Source organism: Thamnophis sirtalis, unplaced genomic scaffold (genome assembly GCF_051295495.1).
Source record: "Thamnophis sirtalis isolate CommonGarterSnake01/CBP01778 unplaced genomic scaffold, rThaSir2_p1.2 scaffold_5, whole genome shotgun sequence".
Lineage (NCBI taxonomy): Eukaryota > Metazoa > Chordata > Lepidosauria > Squamata > Natricidae > Thamnophis > Thamnophis sirtalis.
Window position 1 is genome coordinate 59,307,784 of NW_028261385.1, and position 27,304 is coordinate 59,335,087.

A 27,304-nucleotide genomic window follows, 5' to 3' on the forward strand; every position below is an offset into this window, starting at 1 on the left:
AATTTCTATCATGCAGTGTAATTAGATAATTGGTCTTAATCAATTCTCCATGAAATATTTGGATTAGAATCCAAAAATTGGAATAGCCAATATCAAGAAAAGTGTAATTTTTAGAGCTGATAAATGTTTTTGTTCAGTTTCACAGGTTCACAGAAGTATGCCCCAGAGTTAGTTTGTATCACTTCTTAAATTTTCAGTTTTTCAGATTTAGTCTTATTGTTTATAATAATTTTAGGCTTTTACTCTGTTCTGTAATTTGCTCTATTGAGAAAGAGCATATTTTGTGGTTTTGAATGTCTGTGTGTAATAAAAGTAAAATGAAATGGGTGAGTAATTACAGTTTATTTAGGATGGTTACAATGACCAAGAAGTGGATAAGAAATAGGAAAAATCCACTGCAGCCACCTGAGTCTGATTCAGCAGCTAACAAACAGCTTCAGTTACGCTTGCAAGATGCTACCTGAGAGAGTATTAATTCTAGTACAGATAGTCCTCAAATTATCACCACAATGGATAACGGAATCTTGATTGTAAGTTGTTGCGGTCATGACACCAATGTGACTGAGTTTGATTTTATGCTCATCTTTACAATGATTGTAAAGTAGGTGATTGTGGTCATTAAGCAAATCCAATGGGCAATTTTTTGGCATTCTGCTGGAAAACGGGGGAAAAAATGCAAATCGTGGACACATGATTGCAGAATTCTGCAACTGGTCATAAATGTAATCACCCAAAATGCCATTTACATGACTTGGAAAGTGGGACATCAATAATAAATTTGAGGAGGGGCTCATAAGCTCATCATATCTTCAAGCGATGATTAAGTGACCAGTTGTAAGTTGAGGACTATGTGTATTGAAATTCATTATGAGTAGAAGGGCATCCTGGAATGGAACAAGACATTGAAGCCTTAAACAGGGCCATTAGAAAGAAAGCATGAATGCAGTTTGTTCTGTAGATTGTGGATTATTCACTCAATTTTATTTTCAAGATGCTAATAAGGGCAACGATTGGCCACCAAATGATAGCTGTACCACTCTCCCACTGTGGATCTTCTATGAATAAAGGAGTCAGTCGTCTCCTATATATATAAACTTTGCATATTGTATTCCTTCATTGAAAATGAGTGATACAAACTAGGTATTTATTCAGTGGCTTGTTGTGATGTTAGTCATCTTTTAACAAAACATCTAATTATTCTCATTACCTGTTTTTGAACCTAAGAAGATAAAATTATTACCTTCCTTCAGTTTTTTGTTTTCCATATAAATTCACTAAACATGCTAGTTGACATTATTTCAAGTTTTCCTTGACTATTTTGACATCTGTCTGTACATTTGGCATTTGTCTCCCCAAATATGGTCTCATTCTTCTTAGTAGCATATTAAACATAACTTTAGGTAAGGCATTAGGTTAAGTATTTTCACATTCTCTTTTTAATGCATATTTATTCATCCATATTCTCCAATCACAGTCTTGCTGCATCTTTGTTGATGTACAACCATTAGCACATTAATTGCCTCTTCGGCAGTTCTAAGGAGGATAGCAGTTTGCCATCTGTGCTTGATATTTTCCCGTTTGATCCCGAATCTAACTTATTAGGCAAATCTGTCACTCTCAACATCCTTTAGTAGCTTCCTGAGGTGCTTCTTTCGATATTACTAAGTGTTTTATATTCCTGTCCTTTCTAAAGAGGCATGTTCAATGTTGCTTGTTCTGAAGTTATTGCAGGCAGTCCTCACTTACTGACCATTCATTTAGCAACCCTTCAAAGTTATTACAATGCTTAAAAATAACATTATGGCCCTTTTATAATCAATTAACAATATTTGCAGCATTCCTCAGTCATGTGATTGTCATTATAGTCAGTACACCTCCTGTGCCTGACCTGTGACATTTTTTTCCTTCTTGCAGAGTAAAGATATTGAAGAGAGGAATTGCAAGATAGTAAACTATTTGCTATTCTTGAAAGAAGTGAGATCATGTTGACAACCTGGGGCAGCCAGGGATTGAGAACCACAGGCATGCTACACAAACAGCTAACAGTATTCTCTTGAAATCTTATTCTCTTCAATCTCTCCCCTCTGGGGGGTGGGGGGAAAGCAAGCAATTTCTGTAGGCATCTCTCCTTTGCCTAACCTTTTCCCCCACCAACAGAGCAGAGAGATTGAGGAGAAAGAGATTTAAAGAGAACAAACCGTTTGGTCTTCTACCTATAAAGAGCAATGCGATTATGCCAACAGCTGGGAAGGTTAACTGAGAGCTTATAACATCATGTTACTTAAATACAGCTTGCTTCTTTCCCACAGTGAATGTACTTTACAGCTACTTTAAGTGCTTTATTCTTTTTATGTATATTTGGCTAATCCATTCTTTTTCACTTTCCCATTTTCATGATATTTAAATATAAATCAGTATTTGTTCACAAATATATTTGTAGATTTTAAAACATAATTTTAAATGAAACATTTTAGAATATAAATTATTTTACTATATTATAAATAACATGAGCATTTTAGTTTGATAAATGAATAAAAAATGGAAGAATCTAGGCTATGTAGTTTTTAATCTGGAGAAGACTAGATTATAAAGATCTGTTCAGAAGACAATGTGACATGTACCTAAGCAGGAATCAATTGAGCTTTAAAAGTACCTGAAGAGAAAGTAGATTATTATATTATTGGTGGGGTGGTGGTGATGGTGGTGGTGGTGGGAATGGGAGGGGTCATTATTTTATTTATTTAAAAGACTTGTATGACAGCCCATCTCAGAATCCACCTTTTATATGAGAGACCTTGATAACTTGTGTAGAATATATTATAAATAAATACATAATCACTGTATACCCTTTGAATGTAAATATTAATAGCTTTTATGGTAATGCTCCACTTTAAAATTAGCCGGAAAATCCTTTGTTTTTGAAGTTTCTTTTGTCTGTAAAATATTATAATGTTTTTCTTCATAAAATATTGAAGCATTTCCTAGAAAGCTGCTTGGGTCTAATTAAGTTCACTTGCACCTTTGATTTGCAAGGATTAACTGGTGGGAATATGAATATGTAGGATTGAAATCATTTAAATCTTGAATTCATGTTCCCAGACAAACTTCATCATCTATCTAAGTGATGTTATTGCCTGAAACTTGATAGACTTCACGCAAATAGGATTATTTTTTTCTCTAGCTTTTTATTCCATTTCTTTCACACAATACAATTTCACACATTTTTGTAGCTTTTCAAAGCAGTACTTTGTATATTGATGTATTAATGCAATTTTTTTCCTGCAGTGTTTCCTCAGTGTAGACTTTTTAATCAAAGGGAAAAGGGTCTGATTATTACTAAACTTTGCTGTATGCATTGGTTGATTGAGGAAGAACTATTTGCTTTTAATGCTGCAAATTATTCAATTAAATAGCAAGAACAGATGGGAAAATACATTTATCATGGTACTGTGCTCATCAAGGCAATGCAAGGAATTTAACCTTAAATAGATTGGATTTGGTTCCATGACATTCTTTCATGAATTTCTAAATAGTGCTTCAAGTATCCCTTAGGTAATGAACCTCTCAAAAGCAGTATGTTGGAATTATGATATGCAAAATATCTTCTGTTTCTACAATAAGAACATCCTCATTAACATTCATATATAATACAAACCAAAATTGACAGAAGGTCTAGGTGCTTCATGACCTTCAGTTAATTCAATGAATTACTTTTGACAGTAATTAATTCTTCTGTTTCCCCACTAGCATTATTTATAGTATCATGCCCTAAAATGTAGAAACATATAATTTTAGGTTTGTGCTGCTTGTTTTTTGAAATGAGAGGCAATTCAATTGTCTATAGAAGACTGAAGCTCATCACATATCTCAATATTTCTTTAAAGAGGAACTCTTCCGTGATGACTTATTTTATGTTGCAACAAATGTAATTTAATATCAGGAATAAGGAAGAGACTAAAGAATTATTACATTTAATATAAAAATGTTATTTTTGACCTGATAATTACTAACTTTATTTTTTATAAAATTGGCCTCACATCTAAGTTTTTTTTTTCTTTTTCCTTATTTCTGCCTTCATAATTTAGAAAATAAGAGAGAAAAGAACTATTTTGTCAAAATATTGAATAAAAAGTAGGTCTCCTGACTTAATATGCAGCTACTAAATGAAAGTCATTGTCCTAATCAGTACATAAATGACTGTCTTAGACAAAACCAGTAATACTCTGTTAATTTGACAGATTTGGAGAAAAACTAGGAAATCATGAGATCAGAACTGGCAGTCATAACTGAAATGAGGCTTCCAAACCATCCTCAAAATTATTCTGGCATCTTGCTCTGATGTGTTTGCAAGTTGACTTTAGAATCGGTTATTTGAACGTACTTCATGGACAATCTTGCCTTTCAGTTATGAATAGGCAGATCGATTAACAATGCATACTTTTCCTGATGTATAACTTTAGCCTAAATGCTAACTATAAAGGATAACAGCTTTTTCTTTAGCTATGATTATTTATTCAATATTGTTTTTTCATAAAATTCTGGTGCTAAAAAAACTCTAATATTTGCAAATTATATTTCAAATATATAGAAATATATATGCACTATGTGCATCACAATGTCCTGTGAGCATAAATAATATTGTAAAAGAAATGAATTTTTGTTGTCACAATGTCACTGTGAGCATAAATAATATTCTAAAAGAAATGAATTTTTTTTGCAAAAATTCAGTCATCTATCATTATTCTCATTTTACATCTAAAGCATCTGTACATTTGCAAACTGTGGCACATCTTCCAATTACACTGATGAACTTCCATTTTTCTTTTTACTTCCCCAACTCTCATAATAACTTTTGAAATGACTAACAGTTGTCCTCATTGCCCCTATTAAGGAAACACCGAGAATACTGGATGAGCAGGCCAGCCTTTTCACTACTTACCCAATTAAAGAAGAGGCGTTATATGTTCCCTCCCAAAAAATCTGAGCATCCCAACAGTTTCAGATCCTCATCCTTAATTTGTGTCACTTTTCTTCTTGGCCAATTTAAAATTTAATTTAATTTTGGCAAAATTATTATTATTTTTTTAAAAAAACTAGTTCTTAAGGCTGAGGTACAAACCTTTTAGCTGCTCAGTGTTAAAAGAAGGCACAAAGAGAAAACAGTGTCTTAGCAACTAATTAAAAAACCCATAAGAAATCAGGAGGTAACTGGAAGATGAAATGAAACAGAATTTCTTTTCAATAGGAACCTGCTTACTTGCAATGTTCAATTGCAAATTTATATTTGTAGCGATTTTTTGTACTTTAGCAGAGCTGGAATTTAATCACATTTGCTGCTCTGAGGAGGAAACCACAAGTGATCATATGGGCAGGGCATCTCTACTTATCAGTGATAGTGTCCTTTGATGAGATGATATTGGCCATTGATTGTGAAGAGAAGCTTAAGTTCTGTTTTACACTAATTGGCCTTATTTTACTAAGAAACCATCATACATAGAATGCAGATAGGGCTACCTCCAAAATAATGAAATAAAATTCATTGTGTACAAATCTTTAAGATTTTCTATGTCCAGAAAAGGAGCTTAGTCCAAATTCCTAGATGTCTGTACATTTGTTTAATAGGAAAGTATATATGCAGTAATCACAATATGTAGCCCAGAACTATAACCATTTAAATTATTCTTGGTTACAGCTTGGATGTAATGTGCAATGGACATAGGATGAATTTAAAGAAGCCTCTGAATTCAAACATCTGTTCGATTTTATCACAAAACAATTCACGCGATATAATTCTCAAGGTGATAGCAAAATTAAAAACTCTTGAGAGAAAATGTTTAAGGAAAATAATTAATTAGAGATGCAATAAATGCAAATATATTTGTGGAGAATAAAATGGTCATTTATTTAAAGTCTGCTTAATAGATTTTTGTTGTTGTTGTTAGAGGTCCATTAGAGTGCTAATAAGATACAACCATCTGTAACAACATAATCTGCAGGGATGTTCACACCAATCTGCACTTGTGTTTTAACACGACTGTTGCATCTATCAATCAATCATTAGTTATTTATAAATCCAATATATTACCTACAGATATGTAAATCATTAAATGTTAAAATTAAAAAATATGAATGATAAAATCATTGGCTGTAAAAGTGATTAGATTTTAACCCATAATTTGGTGAATTATTACAAAACTGCATATCTGTGATTAGAAATTGGATCAGATAGAGATTTAGACACATGATAGTGGTTTTTAGTAGAAGCAAACTCACTTATATTTCTTTCCCTGGATGAATTTTAGTGTGGGAAGAAAGACTCCCAAATTCAGATGAAAACATATTCTGCTACCATTAATGGAAACCTTTGAAACTTCACTTAAATTATAAAAAGTATAATTCCTGTCATGAGGTGGGATCCAATCAAGCTTGTCCATTTGTGAATTACATAATAAACAATTTCTCAGATATATTCAGAGTTTGATGGAGTGCCATATATTTTTCAATAGCCTCTTAAGCAATTGTTTCAACTAAAGTTTAGTTTTGTTAGTGGTTTAAATACCCCTGGAACCTAATAATATTTGTTAATTTTGATATTACTGAATAGAGATAAGGAAAAAACCAAGCTTCAAGAGTTTTACAACCCATGTGGATTTTGGAAAGGCTGAGATAAGACTTTCTAAATTCCTGATCAAAGGCAAATAACTAAGAAGATTCTCCGTAGTTGTTCCTGTGCTGTCCAAATCAGGACTTTCATGGCATTTAACTTAATATTAATTTAGACATTCGCTAATCTGATAGGCATTAATTTGTGGTGTGTGTGTTTTAATTTATTATTTTACTGTTTTTAAAATGGTGACAAATAAGAAATGAAAAACCCTTGCGAAAATGAAAAATACATACATTGTAATAGAAACTAATGTTTCTGTTTAACATCATTTTTTATGATTTCAGAATTTTAGTATTAATGTCAGAATAATACACCCGTGATGTCCCATAGAAACTTTTTTTCTCTCAAAAGGCAACTTTGTTTTTTCCTTGAAGACATTTTGCTTCTCATCCCAAAAACTTCTTCAAGGAAAGTTGTCTTTTGAAAAGAAAAAAAAAAGTATCTTTGAGACAACCATTACCTGAATGACTGAGAATATCCATAGACAAAACAACCCACAAATATTTTAATAGTTTAAAAGGATCTCAGGTAGTCTTCCTAAATTATGATTAAGATAACTGAATTAGTGTTTTAAAAATACATTTTAAATCTGCCTCATACTAAAATTCTTGCTTTGAATCAATTATTGAAACAAATTACAGTATTATTGATGATAATTCTAAGTTGTTAAGATTTCAGTTTACAATCAGCTATGTCAGTGTATAATTTCTATTTCAGTGGTCTTAATTTTTATTAGTTTTTCACAAAATTACAAACTTTCTATTCTTCTCTCTCTTGAAAAATGGTCCTTACCACTGTACAATTGAAAATTAGCTGGTATTGAAAGTGGTTAATATCTCTGATACTGTTATCTCTGTTACTTTATTTTTTTTTATTTTTTAACACACTTTTTTCTATAGTCCTCTTTGAAACCAATTAAACATTCTGTAAAAGTTTATTTTTGTCACTAATTTCTCTATTATTCTTCAGATTTTTTTAAAAAATTAATGTGTGGGTTTGCCAGGTAAATTGTTTTCAAATATTTCTGCAAAGTATATTAAGTGCCATTTTATGTGTCTGGCTGTAGGAGTAGCATTATTGACAATGGCATATTTTTTAGAAATTATTTAATTATATGTCAAGGTTGAGAATGTTAAAGTTATTGGTTCTGAATGCATGGACCTGAAGAGTGCTTCAGTTTCTGAGAACAATTTCTAGCAGAGACACACGGTATAACTTTTGAAACTTTCACAGGTTGGATTCTTTCCCTTCCATTGCGCTTCATATGTAAATGGGCATGATTGAGAGGTTGGAATTATTCAAGAGAGAGGGGGCCAGCAAGAGCTTCATTCTCTCCATGTGAGTGCTCTGAGAAAAGATAATGAAGCCCTTTGTACCCCCTTGAAAGATCTGTGTTTCAGCTGGAATTGGCTGAGCAGCTGGCACCTTAGCAACCAGGCCTAGCAGAAAAGAATCAGAGCAGTCTTCCAAAGTGCTAGGCAGACAATGTGGTCACAATTTGAGATGTTAAGCTTTATAGATAAGCAAGACCACCGTCTTCTGAAGAGGCTAGATATTGGGATTTTACAAAATCTGTTTTAGACAAATGAAACCATTTCTGATGACAGCTACTACTAGTGCCTTTAAAAATATTTATCAACTTGTAAGACTGAAACGGAGCCTGGGGAGTTTGCAACAGCAGCAATTGAATTTATACTCCTATAAAAGTTGGAAAACCCTTGGTTAATTTCAGGCATTTTGTTTTGCTTTTTGCTTTTAAGTTTTCAGCAGCATTTAGAACCATAGTCATTTGAAGAAATTGACTACAAATATTTCAGTGGGAATAAGATGTGTGTCCTCACCCATGTGATTTGCTGTTTGCATAAGCTCTGATTTAATCAGAATAATGGTGCTGATGTGAATACAATAGACCATTAATCACCCAGCTGTTTGGAGTGATTCAACTAGCTCCACCATAGTCTTGCTAGGGGGGAGGGGAGAGGAGAGTGAATAAGAACACAGGTTTTTTCCTTAGCCAGAGTTACATATTTAGTAATTTGTGTAATTTTTTTGACACAGGTAGATTTTTGGATGATTGGTGGGAAGGGAGTAATCTATATGAAGTAGTATGTGATATGTCCCAAAAAATAATTCCTTATACTGTCCTTTCTTCTAACAGGCAGGAAATTGTGATTATAATAGATAACCAAACTCCATCAAAGACCACATAAAGCAATCTGTGGAAGATTCTAGTCACATCCTAATAGTGGATTGGCCTGAGGAAAATGGAGGATGGAATCATCATTCTTTCTATTCCTAGAACCAATTATCTTTGCCAGAGGATTTTTTAAATTAAGCTGAAAATTGTGTACAAGCCTGGGATCATTGGCTGTACACTATCATCTAAATATAAACCTAAACTTTGTGAAATAGTTCTTTGGATCTTAGATAAATGATCATTATTCTTGGATTATTTTTCACAGGATCTATCCAAAACAACACAGTGTTGATCAACAACTGCCATTAATATTCACATTCTTCCTCTTGATGGTAAAAATTTCTTATGCTTAATGCTGTGAATATTGGCACAAAAGGCAGCAATAGGAGCCTTTTCCAAGACCTTTGGAACTAGAAAAATTGAGAGGCATTTCTATAAATTTGGGGGTATTGGAGTGCCATGTGAACATTATTTGGCTTGTGTGGTTCATGTTTCATTGGCAAGCACAGAGCAGCTTGTATAAATCATTACTGTAAATTGTACACTGCCTTAATCTTATTTGACTATTATTAAAACATTTCATTTTAATGAGGCGGGCACATACATCATCCCTTCCAAATGTAGTTAGAACATTAGTCTTAAGCTATGGCCTTAGATCAGGTTCTAAAATTTGGGAATTCAGAGCAATATTGGATTAGATTGTTTAGCTGCCAGTATCTTTTTAGTAAAATCATTAATAAGGTTTATGATACATACTTTTTACCAAATATGGCAGCTTCTTTTGTACATTTGTGTACTGCAGCCTAAAATTGGAATAATTTCCATTAAAAATGGGCTGTAGATTCATAGTTAATGTATTCTAAATAACACTGTAAATTTATTTATTTATTTATTTATTTATTTATTTATTTATTTATTTATTTATTTATTTATTTATTTATTTATTTATTTATTTAAAACTTTTATATGTCGCCCAATCCCAAAGGACTCCGGGTGGCTTACAAAGAAAATATTAAAAAACATAAAAACAATACAATTTAAAACAACAGACATCCCTCATAAATTCATTCTAGTCGGGGCCGGACAGTGAGGTCAAACAGTAAACAGTAAAATTTGTATCATTTTCAGGAACTGGTGAGTAGCATTATGGATGATTCTATAATATATTTAGTTCTTGACAGACACAGAAGTTTAGAATTAGTTGTGATACAAAGGAAAAAACTGAGGCAATTACAATTACTGGTGGCAGTGAGGTCTGTAATTTTAGACAAAACTAGTTTGTTTTCCTGTAGCTACAGCGGGAGGGGCTACAGCTGGGTTTAGTCACAGCCTGATTGGTCCAGAGACTGAGGGAATTTTCTTAAAGTATCCTTCCTTCCCTATTGGCTCCCAGTTTCTTCTCAGTCTCTTGGTCCAAGCACTTCATGAAGTCAAAACATGCTTGTAATTACAGAGTTTAAATGACAGATTCCTGTAAGTCAGTAAGATGCTTTTGTCGGCTGCTTCTTTCTCTCATAATAAGGCTACTTTTAATTATTGTGTTGTTTCTCTTATAATACTGTAAAGCTACCTACAATTAGCCATCCTACAGAAAGTCTGCACTATACTATTCACTAGCACTGTGCCTATCATTATTTAAAACCATACAGTATTTAAATACAGAAATGACTAAAAACAGACTTGGTCAGCATAACAGCATAATCCCTTGCTGATGAAGCTGCATCCATTACTGAGCTGTAGGAAACTATCTCTACCTATGGGGAAGTGTGGGAGAGTTTGTTGTATGGCCAGTCCATTTGCATTTCCTTTACGTAGCCCAGAAATAGGAATAAGCATGGAAGCAAATGGGATAAAATGAACCGCATTTGCACTGATAGAAAATAAAAAAAATATTTTTTTAAAACCCTTGTTTTCCAAGATAATCAGGAACCAATATTTTTTGGATTTTTTTCATTGCTGTAACACAATAAAAGAGCAATGGATACCTCCAGCAGCAAAAAATGAGTTTTCCCTGTGTATAGACTGTATCCCTGTGTCAGTACAGATTCTCAGTAGGTCATGGTTGTCCCAAAGGTGCTTTTTCAGGAGGCAACTGGACTGTGTATAGACTGTTTTATTTTGATTAAAGTAATACTTAATATGCAATGGAGAGTGAACTTCTCCCTTGTGCTAAATTAGCAGTAAAAAGACAATATCTGTACAGGTAGTCCTTGACTTAAAACCACAATTGAGCCCAAAATTTCTGTTGTTAAGTGAGACATTTGTTAAGTGAGTTTTGCCTTATTTTACAACCTTTCTTGCCATAGTTGTTAAGTGAATCACCATAGTTGTTAAGTTAACAACCTGGTTGTAAAGCGAATCTGTTTGTCAGAAGGTTGCAAAAGGGGACCATATGACCTTAAGACATATATGAAGATGCTGAATTTTAATCTTGAAATGATAATGGGAATTTTGATCTCGATATGATCATGGTGCAAAGGTTGTAATTGTGAAAAACGGTCATGTCACTTTTAACGGTCACTGAATGAACTGTTGTAAGTCGAAGACTACCTATACTTGAAGTTAAGTGTATCTCAATAAATTAAATTGGAAGTAATATTTTCTCCTGCTGTTCATTTTAGTTTTATTATAACTTTGTCCCTTTAATTGAATATATTCTCTTCTTATCCCAATGTTAATTTCATGTACGCAGATATTTTGTAGATCACTTGTGGAAATATTTGCTAAATTAGAAGGGGTATTCTGTGTGGGACAGTAGAACTATAAAGAATACTTACGCATAGAGATGTTCAAATAAAATACAGAAGTGCATGTAAAATGCACAAGGTAAACTGTATTTGAAGTGTCTCCAATGTTTTTCATACGATGAACATAATCTTACTTTCAATGTCTGACTAGTGAGTGTACTATCTTCTAAGATCTGGAACCTGGAGGTACTGAACTGCAAGTCCCAGTTCAGATGTGAATAGTGAAGGATATTGGGTCTTTTAGTTTGGTAATAACATCTGAGGATCATAGATTTCCGACCCCTGCTTTTTCATGCATTATTGGTAACACCCCTATGTTTCATATTTTTTCAAATCCAAATAAATAAATTGTGTACAATAAGAAGTAAGGGGAAATATTTTAATATGGTATAATAGTTGGGGGTTAAAAATCCAACTCCGAAATAAATCCTTTGATCTTATAAGCATTGATCTAATTTGGAATGTTTATCTGTTAAACATTTTTATTTAATTACTGGATCGGTATCATAAACTATTCGGGCCCAAACAGTTTGCATCACTCTAAAACAGAGATAAAGAATAGAGGGGAAACCCATCTTTTTATTTTGTGCATATCACAAAATCTCTTTATAGTCAGTCTGAAAGCTGAAAATGTTCACAAAGCAGCAGAAATCCAAAAATAACCACATGCCTTACAAGGCCTTAAATAGTCATAGGTTTGTTAGCTGTAAAGGAAATTGCGTGGGAGTAACTGAGCGTGATGTGTTTTCTGAAGGAGAGAGATCTTTAATTTGTAACTTTAAAATGTATTAACTGCTAAATGATTTTAATGGGAAGAATTGCATTTATTATGCATAAGGAGGAGCCTTATCTAGTAATATTGAAAAATCACCGAGTCAACCTTATCTTATACTGTAGTGGGACATAGATCTATTTATAGCTAGTTTTATGTGATACAGCAGCTCAAGAATGCTGCATTTTGTAGTGGTTTATTTAGCAGCATGTTTATCCATAGAGCAAAAACTTGCTGTCTGATGCATCGGTTATGCCAAGTATTTAATGAATATCAAATTAGGTTATGTGATCCCAATAGAGAGCAGGAGTGGAAAGAGGGAAAGGTTTACATAAGGGCAATTCATCTATGAAAGTTAAAATAATTTATATGACCCATTAACACTAGTTCCATGTGACTCCAGGGGAAAAATACTGCTTGATATTACAATGGGAAATCCTAAATTTTGTTATGTGCCAGAACCTCAACAGAACAAATAAACTAAGTTATCTACTATCTGTTCTTACTAGCCTCTTGCCAGTAAAGCAGTACCGTCCTCAGATAATGCTGGTTTTACATGACTTCAATGCAGTTGTTATATATCAATCAGAAAGTAGATTTCCTATATATAGAACATATAAGAAATTATCAATATTGAATGTTTATGGTAAAAACTCATAACATACATAACATGATCAAGACATTAGGATGGTAAAATTTCTTAAAACATTGATCATTTTCAGATCCTATATACTTTTTAAATAAGAAATACAAGAAGTTAAAACACATGTTTATATTCACATACTCAATTTCCCACTTTTATCTTTTGAAAATATGGACTACAGGATAGAGAGTTTTCAAGCTCTCGCGCATGATAACCCAAGACAATATTGTATGTGTGCATTTACATGTAATTAATTTTATTATAAAATGTATTAAAGCAACTACCTAAATAGGACAGGAAACAGCAGAATTATAGTAAGTTAGAATGTTAGTCACAAAGAGATTTTCAAGCCCAATCAAAACTTCTTAGGGAAGAGTTGAGTGCTTCAAAAAAATTTAGCAGTGCAACATCTGTTGATAGCATTGCAAAGGAAACAAGTATAGATAATGATATCATCTCAAGGCACCATTAAATCCTTGTATAAGAATACCCCTCCAAGAACCTGCATGCCATATTTTTCTGTGAAAAAAAACCCTCAACCAGTTTACAAATTTAATTAGTGAAAGAGAAATATGTGCACCAAATGGATCATCTGAATTAAAGATTTCAAATGATTTAAACATCAGACAGCCTTCCTTAACTCAGGAATTCCCTAGCTTCTTTGAGCTACAGTCTCTACCATCCTCAAGCCTACAGTTGCTGATAATGTTAAAAATATCATTTCAAAACTGTTAAGTTGCCAATTTTAGTTTTGTTAAATAATAAGATGTTTCCAGTTACCCTTAGCCCTCATTTAGCGACTACTTCATTTAACAATCATTCACATTTACAACAGTGATGAAACAGTACCTTTTTGACCAATTTATGACCATCTCAGGTCTGTGAAGCAAAGGAAAGATGAAGTTAGCTCATAAGCCTAGTCAAGGTTTCACTTAGTGATTGCTTAACTTAACCAAGTTTTTTGTCTTAATTATGGTCGCTTAATGGTATTCCTTGGTAATTGAGATTGGAATTTCTGTCTCTTAAGCAGTGTGGTTATATATAAGGTGACCAGATGTCCCGCTTTCAGTGGGACAATCACGCTTTATAACAATTTGTCCCGTGTCCCGGGCTGTTTTTAAAAAGTCCTGATTTTCTGGCTTCATGTTGAAAGCCCAGTGGATTTGCTTAAGAAATCCTAACTGGGGCAAGACAAAAGACACCCTGTCTAACTTCTCTCTCTCTCTCTGTCTCAGTACTTTCATTGAAAATATTAAAACGTTAAAGCAACAAAACGGACCCCCCCCCCGTGCCCCTTTTACCTCATTTTATAAGAAAAAATGACCAAGTACCATAGAGTTGCAGGAAACACTTGGCTAGAGAGGTTGCCAGTGTTACTTCCTGGATTTTCCGGAGTGGAGGGGCACGGAGGTTGGAGGTTTGCTCGTGTAGAAAGTTTCTTTGAAAAATATTTCCCTGATTAATTTCACCATTTCAATTTGCTCAGTTCTTTGTATTAACATCTACATCATTCTGGGTTGACTTGGAATGCTCACTTGTGCCTGCTGGTAAGTGAGCTGGGTTTTTTTCTTTTATTTTTTTAATGTATTTTAAAATAATATTTTATTTATTGTGCATAGGATTTTTTAAAATTCTGTGTGGATTCTTTTTTTAAATTCTCTTAGACTATTTAAAAAAAGATTCTATCCAAAATAAATTGAAGTGAAACCATGTTTAAAAATTCTTTGCACAATACTTTGAAATATATTGTGCATAGAAAGAATAGTTTGAAATGTTTTACTTCAATTTATTCTGTGTGGATTCTTTTTTTAAATTGTCTTAGGCTATTTAAAAAAAGATTCTATCCAAAATACAAAATACCAGCTGCAGTTATTCACTTAAGAAATGTGGCAAGAAAGGTGGTATAATGGGCTTAGCGACCAAAGTTACAATGGCATTGAAAAAAGTGACTGATGACCATTTTTCACACTTAGCTACCATTTTCACACTTAGCAACTGTTGCAGCATCCTCATGGTCACATGATCAAAATTGTGATGTTTGGCAACAGATTCGTATTTATGATGGTTTCAGTGTCCTGGAGTCATATAATCACCTTTTGACAAAGTCAAATGGGGAAACCAGATTCACTTATGTTACTAACTTATCAGCTGCAGTTATTCACTTAAGAACTGTGGCAAGAAAGGTGGTAAAGTGAACAAAGTTACAATGGCATTGAAAAAAGTGACTGATGACCATTTTTCACAATTAGTGACCATTTTCACACTTAGCGACCATTGCAGCATCCTCATGGTCACGTGATCAAAATTTTGATGTTTGGCAACAGTTACAATTTATATTTGTAAATTGTAGTTATGTTGAAATAAAAAAATATTACAATATTATTTTTGCGTTGTATGAAAATTTTTGTTGCTCCGTATAAAATTTGTAATCACCCTCCCCCCCCCCCGGTAAAAGGTGTCCCTCTTTACCAATCTGAAAATCTGGTCACCTTAGTTATATAGCGCAATGTCACATGACTGCATTGCTCAGCAATGCAATCCTAGCACTCCCTTCTGTTGTGGTTAGTGTGGATTGCAGTTTGTTATGTGAGACCTGGATGGCTTGGAAGCAGGCTGGCAGGCAGTTAAGAGGCTGCTACTAGGCCGGGAAGGGTGTACAGATGGCCAGCAGGCACATTAGCATTAAGAGTAGCTGCTCCTGTTTGGGGGAGAGTGTGTAGGTGGCCCTTAAGGAACAAGTGCAGTGGGGCTGTGGGGGGTGGCTACTTCCAGATGCAGTGGTGGGATTCAAAAAGTTTTACTATCAGATCTGTGGGTGTGGCTTGATAGGTGTGGCAGGGGAAGGATACTGTAAAATCTCAATTGCCTCCCCACTCCAGGGGAAAGTTACTCCAAAATCCCCATTTCCTCCTGATCAGCTGGACTCGGGAGACAGAGAATAAATGGGGGCAGGGCCAGTCAGAGGTGGTATTTATCGGTTTTCAGAACTACTCAAAATTTCCACTACCGGTTCTCCAGAACTGGTCAGAACCTGCTGAATACCATCTCTCTCCGAGCTTGAACTATCTTGCTTTGCATGTAATGAGTCGTATCTCATATGTTAGTTTCACCTTTTAAGTTGCATTACTGAAATAAATGAACGTTTGCACGATATTCTAATTTTCAAGTTTTACCTGTATGGCTTCTGTATCACTAGCTTGGAGGTAAGAGAAGGAATAAGATAACTTTAAAATATATATCCTTTAGGTTTGAAAATTCCAGAGGATTCTGTATATTTATTACAAACAGACAGACAACTTCCCATTCTTAATATATGGTATTAATATTCCAGATTCTTAGCCACCTTCACTCAAAATATATTAGGGGAAAGGAAGGGCTAAGAAAATGAAGAGATATTTTTTTCAAAATGAAAAAAAGGGAATTATCAGTAAATATAGGATGTCTTTTTTTAAACAAAAACCACACTAACATTCAGAATGTATATAGAAAGATTTGTTTTAATTGCATAATCCATATCTTTTCTAGAAAACAGTACTGGGGGTTTAATTATTATTTTCATTTCTACAATTTTAGGCTACCTAACCCTAAACAACTTTGGGCAGCTTACACTTAAATATTGAAAAAAATGGAAATGACAAAAAGAAATAACGAATGCCCTGAAACAGCATACAGTGTAAGCAACCCACATACTGTATACACAATCCAGCCCAAAGCCTTCATCCAAAAGGCTATAGCAATAGCAATAGCAGTTAGACTTATATACCGCTTCATAGGGCTTTCAGACCTCTCTAAGCGGTTTACAGAGTCAGCATATTGCCCCCAACAACAATCCGGGTCCTCATTTTACCCACCTCGGAAGGATGGAAGGCTGAGTCAACCTTGAGCCGGTGAGATTTGAACAGCCGAACTGCAGAACTGCAGTCAGCTGAAGTAGCCTGCAGTGCTGTATTTAACCACTGCGCCATCTCGGCTCTTTACTCTTCACTTTCCCAAAAAGAATAACTAGGTCTTTTCTAGGTTCCTGCATATCATTACGATGCGTGTAAACTGTCCTAATTTAAATCTCAAGAGCAGTGGTGGGTTCCGGACGGTACGGCCTGGTACAGGCGTACCAGTGGCAACTGGGAGCAGCGGCCACCGTCCCGGGATGGTGTTTCAGTGGGCCCGCCCGCCCGCATTCCTTACATCTTTTTGAGGGAAATGAGCCAATTGCACATGCTCGCACAGCATATGGCGCCTGTGCGACCTCACCGAGCAGCTGGGGCATCGCAGGGTAGTCGTATGCGCATGTGTACACAGTGCCCGTGCCCAACGTGGATGTCCGGCCCGGTCACAGCGTACCAGTTGTGACAGGATACGGAACCCACAACTGCTCAAGAGATTGTAAATTGGCCATGCACAACAGTTTAAGGGCTTTTAATTATACATTCTGATACCATGTAGCTTTGTATAATATATTTTTGCCATAGTAAAAAGAATATGGGAGAATATGTCAAACAACTAAATAAAAGCAGTAGAATGCCTCATTAACTTTTCAAAAAGAAACCTAGGTCAGAGATTAACTACCCCTTCAGTCTCACAAAAGTACGGATGGAATCTTGTGTGTTTCAATTTTTCCACTATAGGAGCTTATCACCTTTTAAGGTAGCAGTTCAAAAATAGTCTATATATTTTGAAAACTCCCTTTCTTTCAGCAGTCGGGTAGCAGTAGACAATTTATGTTCGTCTGATAGCATGTCAGCAAGAACACAACCAGGTTGCTTAAACACATTTAAATGAACTGAGATTATTTAGCAGGCTGGTGACATAAACAAATACTGCAGAGACAGAGGATAATCTAACAGAAACTTACCGTAATTGCAATAATAAATAAGGTTGCTGTTAAAGAATCAGGAGGACTATTACTGTGTCATTTCATTACATGCAGAAAATGCATGGAATATTTAATGTGGCCTTTTTTGGTGTTCTTTGAGAAGTATGGAAGTACATGCTCTGAATCTCTACATATTTGAGATTTATTCCTTATAGATCTTATTGTAGAAAAAGCAATTTTATATTCAGTTCCGTATAGCATATAACTTTGTAGACTATGGAATGTTTGGCAATTAAAACCTCATGGTGTAACAAGCAATATATCACATTTCTTTAATTTTCTCTTTTCTGTTTTTCTTCCAGGATTTTACTAAAACGCTAATAAATGAAGGAAACTATTGGTTTGGTGATGCTGCAATCAATACCTTGAGAGATAAAGAAGAAAGCTACGTGAACACCAACTTGGTTCATTTTGTAGACAAAGAAGCTCAAAAGGACGAATTTTATTTAGCTACTGTGGGACCTCATGCACACTGATTATTAGGGCAAGATACCTTTCAGATTTGAAGTGTCGTGTCTTGCTCCTAACTTCTAAGATTTGCACTTTGAACTGTTAAAAAAAAATGAGTGAGTTCTGGTTGTGTTTCAACTGCTGTATTGCAGAACAGCCTCAGCCTGTAAGTATGGATTTTAGATTATTTTTCCATGGTTGAACAATGTTCCTTACAATTTATTTAATTTTATTTCTTTTCTTTGTAGTTAATCATATTAATGATCAAAATATTCCTACTGAGTTATAAGAGCAATTAGTTTGAAGCCAATTTGTGGTATATGCCTTTGATTGACCATTTCTAAATTCTGCTAAATCTTATGAAGGGAACAGCAATTGACACCACCTCATAAGATCATTTTCTATCTATGGTTTTTTTTAAAAAAATTGGAAAAAGTAGTAAATGTGGTTAGAGGTGTTCTCTTAGAATCACAATTGAGCCTGGAATATTGGTCATTGAATGAAGCAGCCATTAAGCAAGATGCTATGTGACCACCTCATTCAATAACCACAATCCTGGCTCACCCAATCACAGTCATTAAACAATTTCCTGAGCGGAACACCCAGGAGAGAGCTCAGGCCTCTTGGGCATGGTGAGACAGAGTACCTGGGGCTTCCACTATACTTGGAGGGCCCAAGCCCTCTCCTTACCCCACTGGGGAGAACAATTATGAGAATGATGGTGTTTGAAGGGAAATCTCTCAGCACATTTGAAGAACAGATCTCAAATCTAGTGAAACACTGGTGAATGCTGTCTTTCACTAGATTAGAGGACTGGAGGCCAAAAATATGAATGGTTGCAAGAGATTGGTATGCCTAGTTTAATGAAAAGAAGGACTAGCAGTGTTCCAGTATCTAAGGGACTGTCACAAAGAAGAGGGGTTGACCTATTCTCCAAAGCACCTAAAGGCAGAACAAAAAGCACTGATGGAAAACGATCAAGAAGAGAACCAGTTTAGAATGAAGAAGAAATTTCCTAACAGTTAGAACAATTAGTCAGTGGCAGGACTTGCCTCCAGAAGTTGTAGGTGACCCAACACTAGAAATTTTAAAGAAGAGATTGGACAACCATTTGTCTGAAATGGTGTAGGGTTTCCTGCTGGAGCAGGGGTGGTGGATTAGAAGATCTCCAAGGTCCCCTCCAATTCTGTATTCTGTTATTCATTCTGGAAGGTTCAGATTAAATAATCAAGCGATTATTGTCTCTTGATAATAATCCTTGAAATAATCTTTTTAATGTGATTGAAAGGATTGAACTTTATCAAGAGCAAAAATGAGAAGCACTTAAGTTGAATAAACAGGCAAAAAAGTCTGAAGTAATCAGACTAAGTTTTGAGTTACACATAAACTGTAAAGCTACTTTTAAGGTCAGAGTATTATAAGGAACCCCCCCCCCCAAAGCATTTTGAAATTAAGCTTTTCTCATTTCATGAGTGAAAATGTCAAAATAATGCCTGTCACCCAGTTACAAACACATTTTTGTAAGGATAGTAAAACAGATGCTCCCATATTCTATGAAAATTCAAGCTTTGAAAGTTTGAAAGATATTCAACTTTCAAGCTGAATAGAGAGAGGAACTAAATCCTGTGACTGCTTGAACTTGTAATCAAAGTTAATATATATACTTAATTATAAACTTCAATATATATAAGATTAAATCCACCATTCCCAAGAAGGAAGTAATAATTTTTATTTTGAAAATTTCAGTAAATATTTGTATTAGTAAAAGTAGGTGATGGTGATGATGTTATCTGTTCATTCAAGCCTGACAGTTGGCAATTCCATGGGTAGTAAAAGTTAGCGATATTTTTGTTGTTGTTGAAATATGATAGAATGAAAACAAAAATATCTGAAGCAGTAAACATTCATCTATTTCCATAAAAAGGCACTTGCATGGTGTCAGATAGAAGCAGGAAATAGTTAATGGCAACCTCTGCAAAAGCATTTCCCAACCTACATAACCTCTGATCTAAAGAAAACCTGAGCTGGGTCAGAGTATTTGGCCTATGTCAGATGAAAACAGATTATTGGAGGATATATTAAATAGGTTCACTGAAAGTTTGAATAGCATATTTCTACTGCTGAAGGTGGGATGGATCTGGTGAAGATGAAATGAAATCTGGTAAGATAATTGATCTAGAAGATAAATAATCACACAGTAAATATCTATGAAAAATAGCTTTGCATTAATTTAATAATTTCTCAAATATTTGTGGAAATTAAAGTTTAGATGCACTGCTGTGATTGGCAAAGAAAATAAGTTTAGGGATGCCAACGTAATTCTAAAAATGTGAATAATTTTTATTAATTACCAGACACGCTACTCCTCCACTCTTTAAACTGAAAATATGACCAGATGCTCACTTTAATAAGCAAACTTTGGGAGGATTTCATATTTTGGATGCCTGACTAGGGAGTAAATGCCCTCTTAAAAGTCAAGTGAAAGTTTTGAAATGTTAGGGCTGATCTATATACAAAAAAAAAGTGCAATCTTCTTAGAACTGTGTTGCTTCATATTGCAGTTGAGAATTAGATAGAGACATGCACAACATAAACTTTTGCAACATTAAATAATCCACTGGAAATGTCCACATTCACTTTTTTATTTTGAAAGTACAAAACAAGTGTTAAGTTGAGTGTCCTCATTTGTGTTAATCTTCTAAGTTCCATTTGTGTAGTTCAGATGTTCAATTATTTAAAGGATTTGTAAAGAATTCTTAACAAATGGTCAATTTGTAAAATTACAAAGTCATGAAGACATGTTTTTGCTCAAGTTCTTCAAGCAAAATATTAGCAATGTCTTTAAAACAATAAAAATGCCAAATGCAGTCTAAACATCTAGTTAACTCTGAGACAAACCATAATACTAAACTGTAATAATGAACACCAACAAGAAATTAGCCAAAAGTTTAATTTTACACCATTAGGCTAGCAAAAGCCAAAAGGTTTTCCAAAATTCTATGTAATTCATGCAGACTTATCAAGATCTATCAAAAACAAGTTAGAATAATGTAAAGGTTGAGCAATGAGGCAAAAGTTTGTAACCCAAAATGTAATAGTAGAGAATGATAATAAATAACTAGAAGTAATTTTGGAATAGCAAGAAACTCATAAAACTACATTTTAGACTGTCTCTTTCCATGCCTCAGACACATATGAGATTTTAAGATTAAAAAAATTAAATTTTGGAAGTGTTCATGAAAAATTCTTTTTGTTTGTAATATTTAGCACTTGTATAACATTTAATGCATACAATACATATTAGATTAGAGAGAATGAACTAAGACTGTTTTTTTCTTCCTAACTTTAAATATAGCATTTTGGAAAAACATAACTTAATTAAATGATATTATATATATATATACACACACACACACACACACACACACACACATATATATATATATTTAATAAGGCTAGTAAAGACACATATTTGTACAATGTTTTATTGTCTAGTATTCTAAGTAATCTTTAGATAAATATACATTACATTAGATGCTAGTTTTTTTAAAAAAAATATGACCCTGTGATTATTCTTGTATCCTGATAATGCACTATATTATGTAGAATCCTCAAATGAAATATTTTTCCAATTCACATAAATAGAAAGGACAATTCTATGATCCTAGTGTTTTCCCCTAAAGTTTACAAGTTTTTAACATAATAGTCCCAGGAGTAAAAGAAATTGATTGTTGCAGATTTTTTTTAAAAATGACACAACATTGAATAATATTTTTTCTCTATGGCCTCAGTGAGAGCATTGGAGAAAAGCTTCCATTGGTAATGCTATTTTTTTTTAGCATCAATTCAAGCAATGCATGCAAACTTGCAAACATTTTTTTTTAATTTCCAAACCTCTTAGATTTTTTTTTTTCGTTTGTTATATTCTCATTATATTTAAACATTTGAGCCTGGCTCATTTCACAAAGTCCCTTGTAAATATGCACGCTAAAATTACACTGTAAAAGAAGGATGTGGGTTGTTTATTTAAACAATTTTCTTCAGATCAGAGAAAGTTATAATCAGGGAATTAGAACTTTGTGTATGCAGTCACATCTCTTTTTAACTGATTCATCTTATGAATGTTACAATTTACAACCATAATAAGCATGCTCTATTTGGTTATAACTCAACGACTATCTATACTGCACAGCTGTAACTTCGAGGACTGTTGTTGTAAGTACACTTATTAAGCACTTTCATAACTTTGAACAATTCATCAAAGAGTAATTGTTAACTGAGGGCTAGCTGTAACAAGAGCAATTGTTAACTGAGGGAAGGAAATAGAACTGAAATATTGAGAGAACTTGACCATGTAATTATTATTTCTTGATTTTAGGAAAAATTAAAACTCATTTCCCCCCTAAAATCAAGAAATGTTAATTAAATAGTCAATTTCTTTCAATATTTTAGCCATTTCTATTTCCTATTGAGTAGATAAATAAGAACCACTTTGATGGGAAAGTAACAGCATTCTTTGTGCCTTGGCGTGTAGTCAGGCTATCTACAGCAGTGTTTTTCAACCTTTTTGTGCAAAGGCACACTTTTTTCATGAAAAAAATCACGAGGTACACCATCATTAGAAAATGTTAAAAAAATTTAACTCTGTGCCTATATTGACTATATATAAAGTAATTTTCCCACGGCACACCTTACACTATGTCACGGCACACTAGTGTGCCGCGGCACAGTGGTTGAAAAACACTGATCTACAGAATCAGGGAAAGGGTCTTCAGACAACACTGGCTCTCTCCACTAAGAAATAAAGATGAGCACTTCCCCTAGAGTCAGATACAACTGGACAAGGAAAAACTCTCATTGTACACTTATATTGGAGCTTGAAAAACATAGATAGAATAAACTGAAAACAACTATAGTCCATGCAAGGAGATGGTAATAAGAGAAGAAGCTCAAGATAGGTGAGTTCTTGAAAAAAGAAATAATAGCATAGTTGCAAATAATTGCAATAAGAAAAAAAAGAAAAGACAGCAGGAGAAACCAATGTGTTTACTCCATGTTTAGTGAAGATCTGAAAATAAAGGAAGTAAGAGAGAGAGAAAATCACTATGGAAGAATACAAAAGGACAGTCTGGAGTTGTTGAGATTATAATAAAGATTAAACCTCAAAATGAACTGAGTTTGACGAAGAATGCAAGGACAATAAAGACAAGATTTTAAGGTACAGTATTTTTCAAATACGTAAAAATTGAAAGGAAAATAGTATGGTTATCTGCTAAGTGAAGATTCCAAATTCTAAAAGGGAACAAAGACAGAATTACTCTTGAGTCTATACCTTTCATCATGCAATTGTGAGAAACATAAAAAAGAGGCCAAATTGAAACTTGAGACTGATAGATACATGGTTAAGAAATACTAATGTATTTTGAATGAGTTGAATAAGTCTCTAATGGCAGCTCCAGTTGCATTTTAGGGTACTGAGAGAACATGATGATAGATTTGACTAATATCTTTTCATTATCTTCGAGAAATCTTAGGAAAATAACCTGGATAACAGGAGGAGGGCAAATATTACCCAGCATAGAAAAGCCTAGAAATGTGATATTTTGCTTCTTTTATATTCTATAGAAAGCATAATTGCAATGGGTTAGAAAAAAACCAACTTTCTCCTGGTGTTTTATTTTAAAAAGCTTCTGGAAGAGTTTGTGGAAAATACCACATCTTCCTAGGTAGTAAATTTACAATTGTTCTTGATAAGCATTTTTGGTAACAATGTTTATATTCTTTTTTATTCTTTTATTATCATTATTATTTTCCTTTGTGTTAATTAGAATCCACTGAGTATTGTATCTCGTTCATGACATCATGAAGGAGTTTTAAAAAAAACACAACTGCAAACAACATGTTGCAGGCTAGAAACTAAGACAATCTATCGGTAGTGCCTCCTTATATCTTCATGTTGTCATAGGGCTTTTGTTGATTTGTAGAAGTTGAGCCAATTAACTCTCGGCTTAACTCTCTCTCCAGAAGAATCGCTGTAAAAATGTATGGGCATTTCCCATTATTTGGTACGTGACATATTTTCTTATTAATCCCAGTCATATCTCAGCTTTCGTCAAATGACTAAAAAGGTCAAAGACTTACCTATTGTGGTACAATCTATGCAGTTCATCATCTACATGAGTTTTGTCCAAGTTCAAAATGAAAATCCAAACAAACTAATATCATTAGCACAGGGGCCAAAAATAATATGTCTGAGCAGATGCAGTTATTGTGTAGGTATTATACTTATTTCTTAGGAAACTGAACTGTCCAGATTACATTACAGATGTTCCATAGCCAGTGTAGGTGGATGGGGTGGATTTTTAGACAGATAACAACTCCTTCTTTATCTCCCTGCTGTCCTGTTAAAATTATATATCTATACCATCTATCTAATCACTTTGAGCATATCTTACTCTGTTGCACTCCTTTTCTAGTTGATGAATTAAACCAATTGAATTCCTTCTCTGTCAAGCGGATAATTGAAACATTAAATTCCCTCCAGAGCAAAGAAATGTTTGAAAATGGTCTAGATATGATGCAGTTCTTGAGTTGTATTCATCTTTTGAAACCAATTATGGGACAGAATAAGTATTAAATATTCATTATATATCAGTAATTATTAATATATTGTAGTAGTTCATCTCTTTTGTGCTTGGCTTGAATTGAATTGTTGGGGAACTTCATCTGAATAAAGTAAGAATAAAGAATAAAGTTCTGTTTATAATTGAATTATAGATCAGTTTGGCAGAGTAGCAATATTGTGCTAGGAACCTTAGGAAGTTGTGTGAGAAACATGCTAACCAAACCACAACAGTTTGTATGGTAAATTTATCAGCAGAGAGGGAAAAGTGTTTCAACAAGTGTTATTACTCAAGCAATAGACACATTTTGTCCCAAACTTAATTTTTTTCCACTAGACTGAAATTTATTTTTCTATGAGCTGAAAATCTGAAAAAGCAACTGCATCTGAAGATTTAAGGGCTAAAAAATAGATTAACTACAGTTTCCAGTTCCTATAATTTGCTGACCCTTATAGGAAAAGCATTTCAGATTCATGAAATATTAGATATTAGTTATCTTCTATTAGAACAGGAGTTTAAAGAAATCAAATGTTTAACCATTTATGGAAAACAGTGCGGGCTCTGTTAAGACTTCTTACTTGGACAAATTGAGCATAAGGAGAGAAGACCTGTGGTCTATTATATGTAGGAAACTCTTACAAACAGAATCTGAAATTCAGAGGACTATCCATGGAAAAGTCAGGCTGATAAAAATGAAAGAGACACTGCTATCTCTGTCATAATTTACTCTATGGCTGCAAAAAACTGGATTACCACAAAATCGTTGCAAAGACGGTGAGTGCCCCATATGCCTTTGCTGCTATTTTATGGTAATCTGGACTGTTGCAGTCCAGATCTCCCTTTATCCTGTCTATAACTTTTCCCTTTATCCTGTCTATAACTTTTAACAGTTTTGCATCTACAATCTGACTGAGATTAAGATTTGGAAAATTGTAATAAGTAATTTAAATCACATAGACAATTTTATTTTAAATAATTACATAAAGCTTTGTGTTTTCCTAGCGAGTCTGCTGCTCTAACATTGAAAATTTTGTTTTGCAGCTAAATATAATATTTGTACTATCTAAAAACCATAACCTAAAACATCTGCCAATGCAGTAGCCATTATGCTTATTTTGTACTGTATAATTATATCTACTCAAAAATGGGAGAAGGTTAACCTATGCAATTAATGGATTTCTGTTTGGCTCTTTGTACACATGAGGAACATATATGTGAAGATGAGCCACAGTCAAATAGAGAATTAGTGTACTAGGCTGTGGGTCAGTGCCCAGAACTTTACTAGTTCAAGGATGACATCTATGAAGCAAAACAGTATTTACTCATAAATGGCAAGTAAATGTCCATGTTATTTGATAGTCATAAATATACTTAATTGCAATAATAAGATGGCTACTTGGCACACATTTATGATCCTTCCTTCAGAAGTCCATGACTTTTTCTTTTTTTCTTTATATAGAAGAAAACATCTTAATTTAAAATCTTTTAGAGAACTGTTGAAAATTAAATGCATTTTTATTCAAGTTTCATTTGAAACCATTTTTTTAAAAATTTCCTTATATAAAAGTAGGCAACTGAAATAAATATTCAGAAAGGATCTTAACATATGCTGAGGCTCAAAATTACTACCTTCTATGCATAACTTTTATGGAAATAGTTCCTTAATGAAGCATATGTATACAGTATTATCAGATGCAGGTAGTCTAGTATCAATGTAATTGGGACTGGGAACTCCAGCGCTAAGCAACACAGTCGCAAAGTGTAGCATCCCATGACCCTATCAACTTACAGTTCTGTCATCCGCCTTGCTGTTGCTGGCAAATCCCATAGCTGCAGCCCACAGTTATATGATCAGTATTTGTGACCGCCTGTTGTCTTCCCCGTTGACTTTGCTTGTCAAAGCCAGCAGTGAAGATCACAAATGTGATCATGTGACCCCAGGATGCTGTGACGTAATTGTGAATAGTCAATGAGCATCCAAATCACAATGGTGACTGTGGGAACATTGCGACAACTGCAGCTACAAGGACCCATCATAAGTACTCCTCATTCAGCACCATCACAACTTTGAACATTCACCGAATAAATAGACATTACATGAGGTCTACCTTTATTGGTTGACATCTAAGTAAATGAAAAAGCCTTATGTAAAAACAAAACATTAACATATAAGAAACAAAAACACTTTTAACTATATTACAACTTAACACCACCATTTCAAAGCATTGTTCCTGAAGAATAAATATTTTAAATACAAAAAAAAAAAAATCATTGCCAAATTTCAGTGACCCATCCTATTGCTAATGGGTTCATGGGTCTGGCTGTGATAGCT

General features: G+C 33.9%; 1 protein-coding gene across 2 annotated transcripts in view; it reads left to right on the plus strand.

Moving 5' to 3' along the window:
- CDC42SE2 (CDC42 small effector 2) overlaps positions 1-27,304 on the plus strand; it is a 63,901-nt gene that overhangs the window by 22,345 nt on the left and 14,252 nt on the right. For both annotated transcript variants that reach the window (XM_014064949.2, XM_087715885.1), the window contains exon 2: positions 18,202-18,515. In XM_014064949.2, coding sequence (XP_013920424.1) covers positions 18,462-18,515 — 54 coding nt within the window. In that variant the 5' untranslated portion in view covers positions 18,202-18,461. The remainder of the gene's footprint in view (positions 1-18,201; positions 18,516-27,304) is intronic.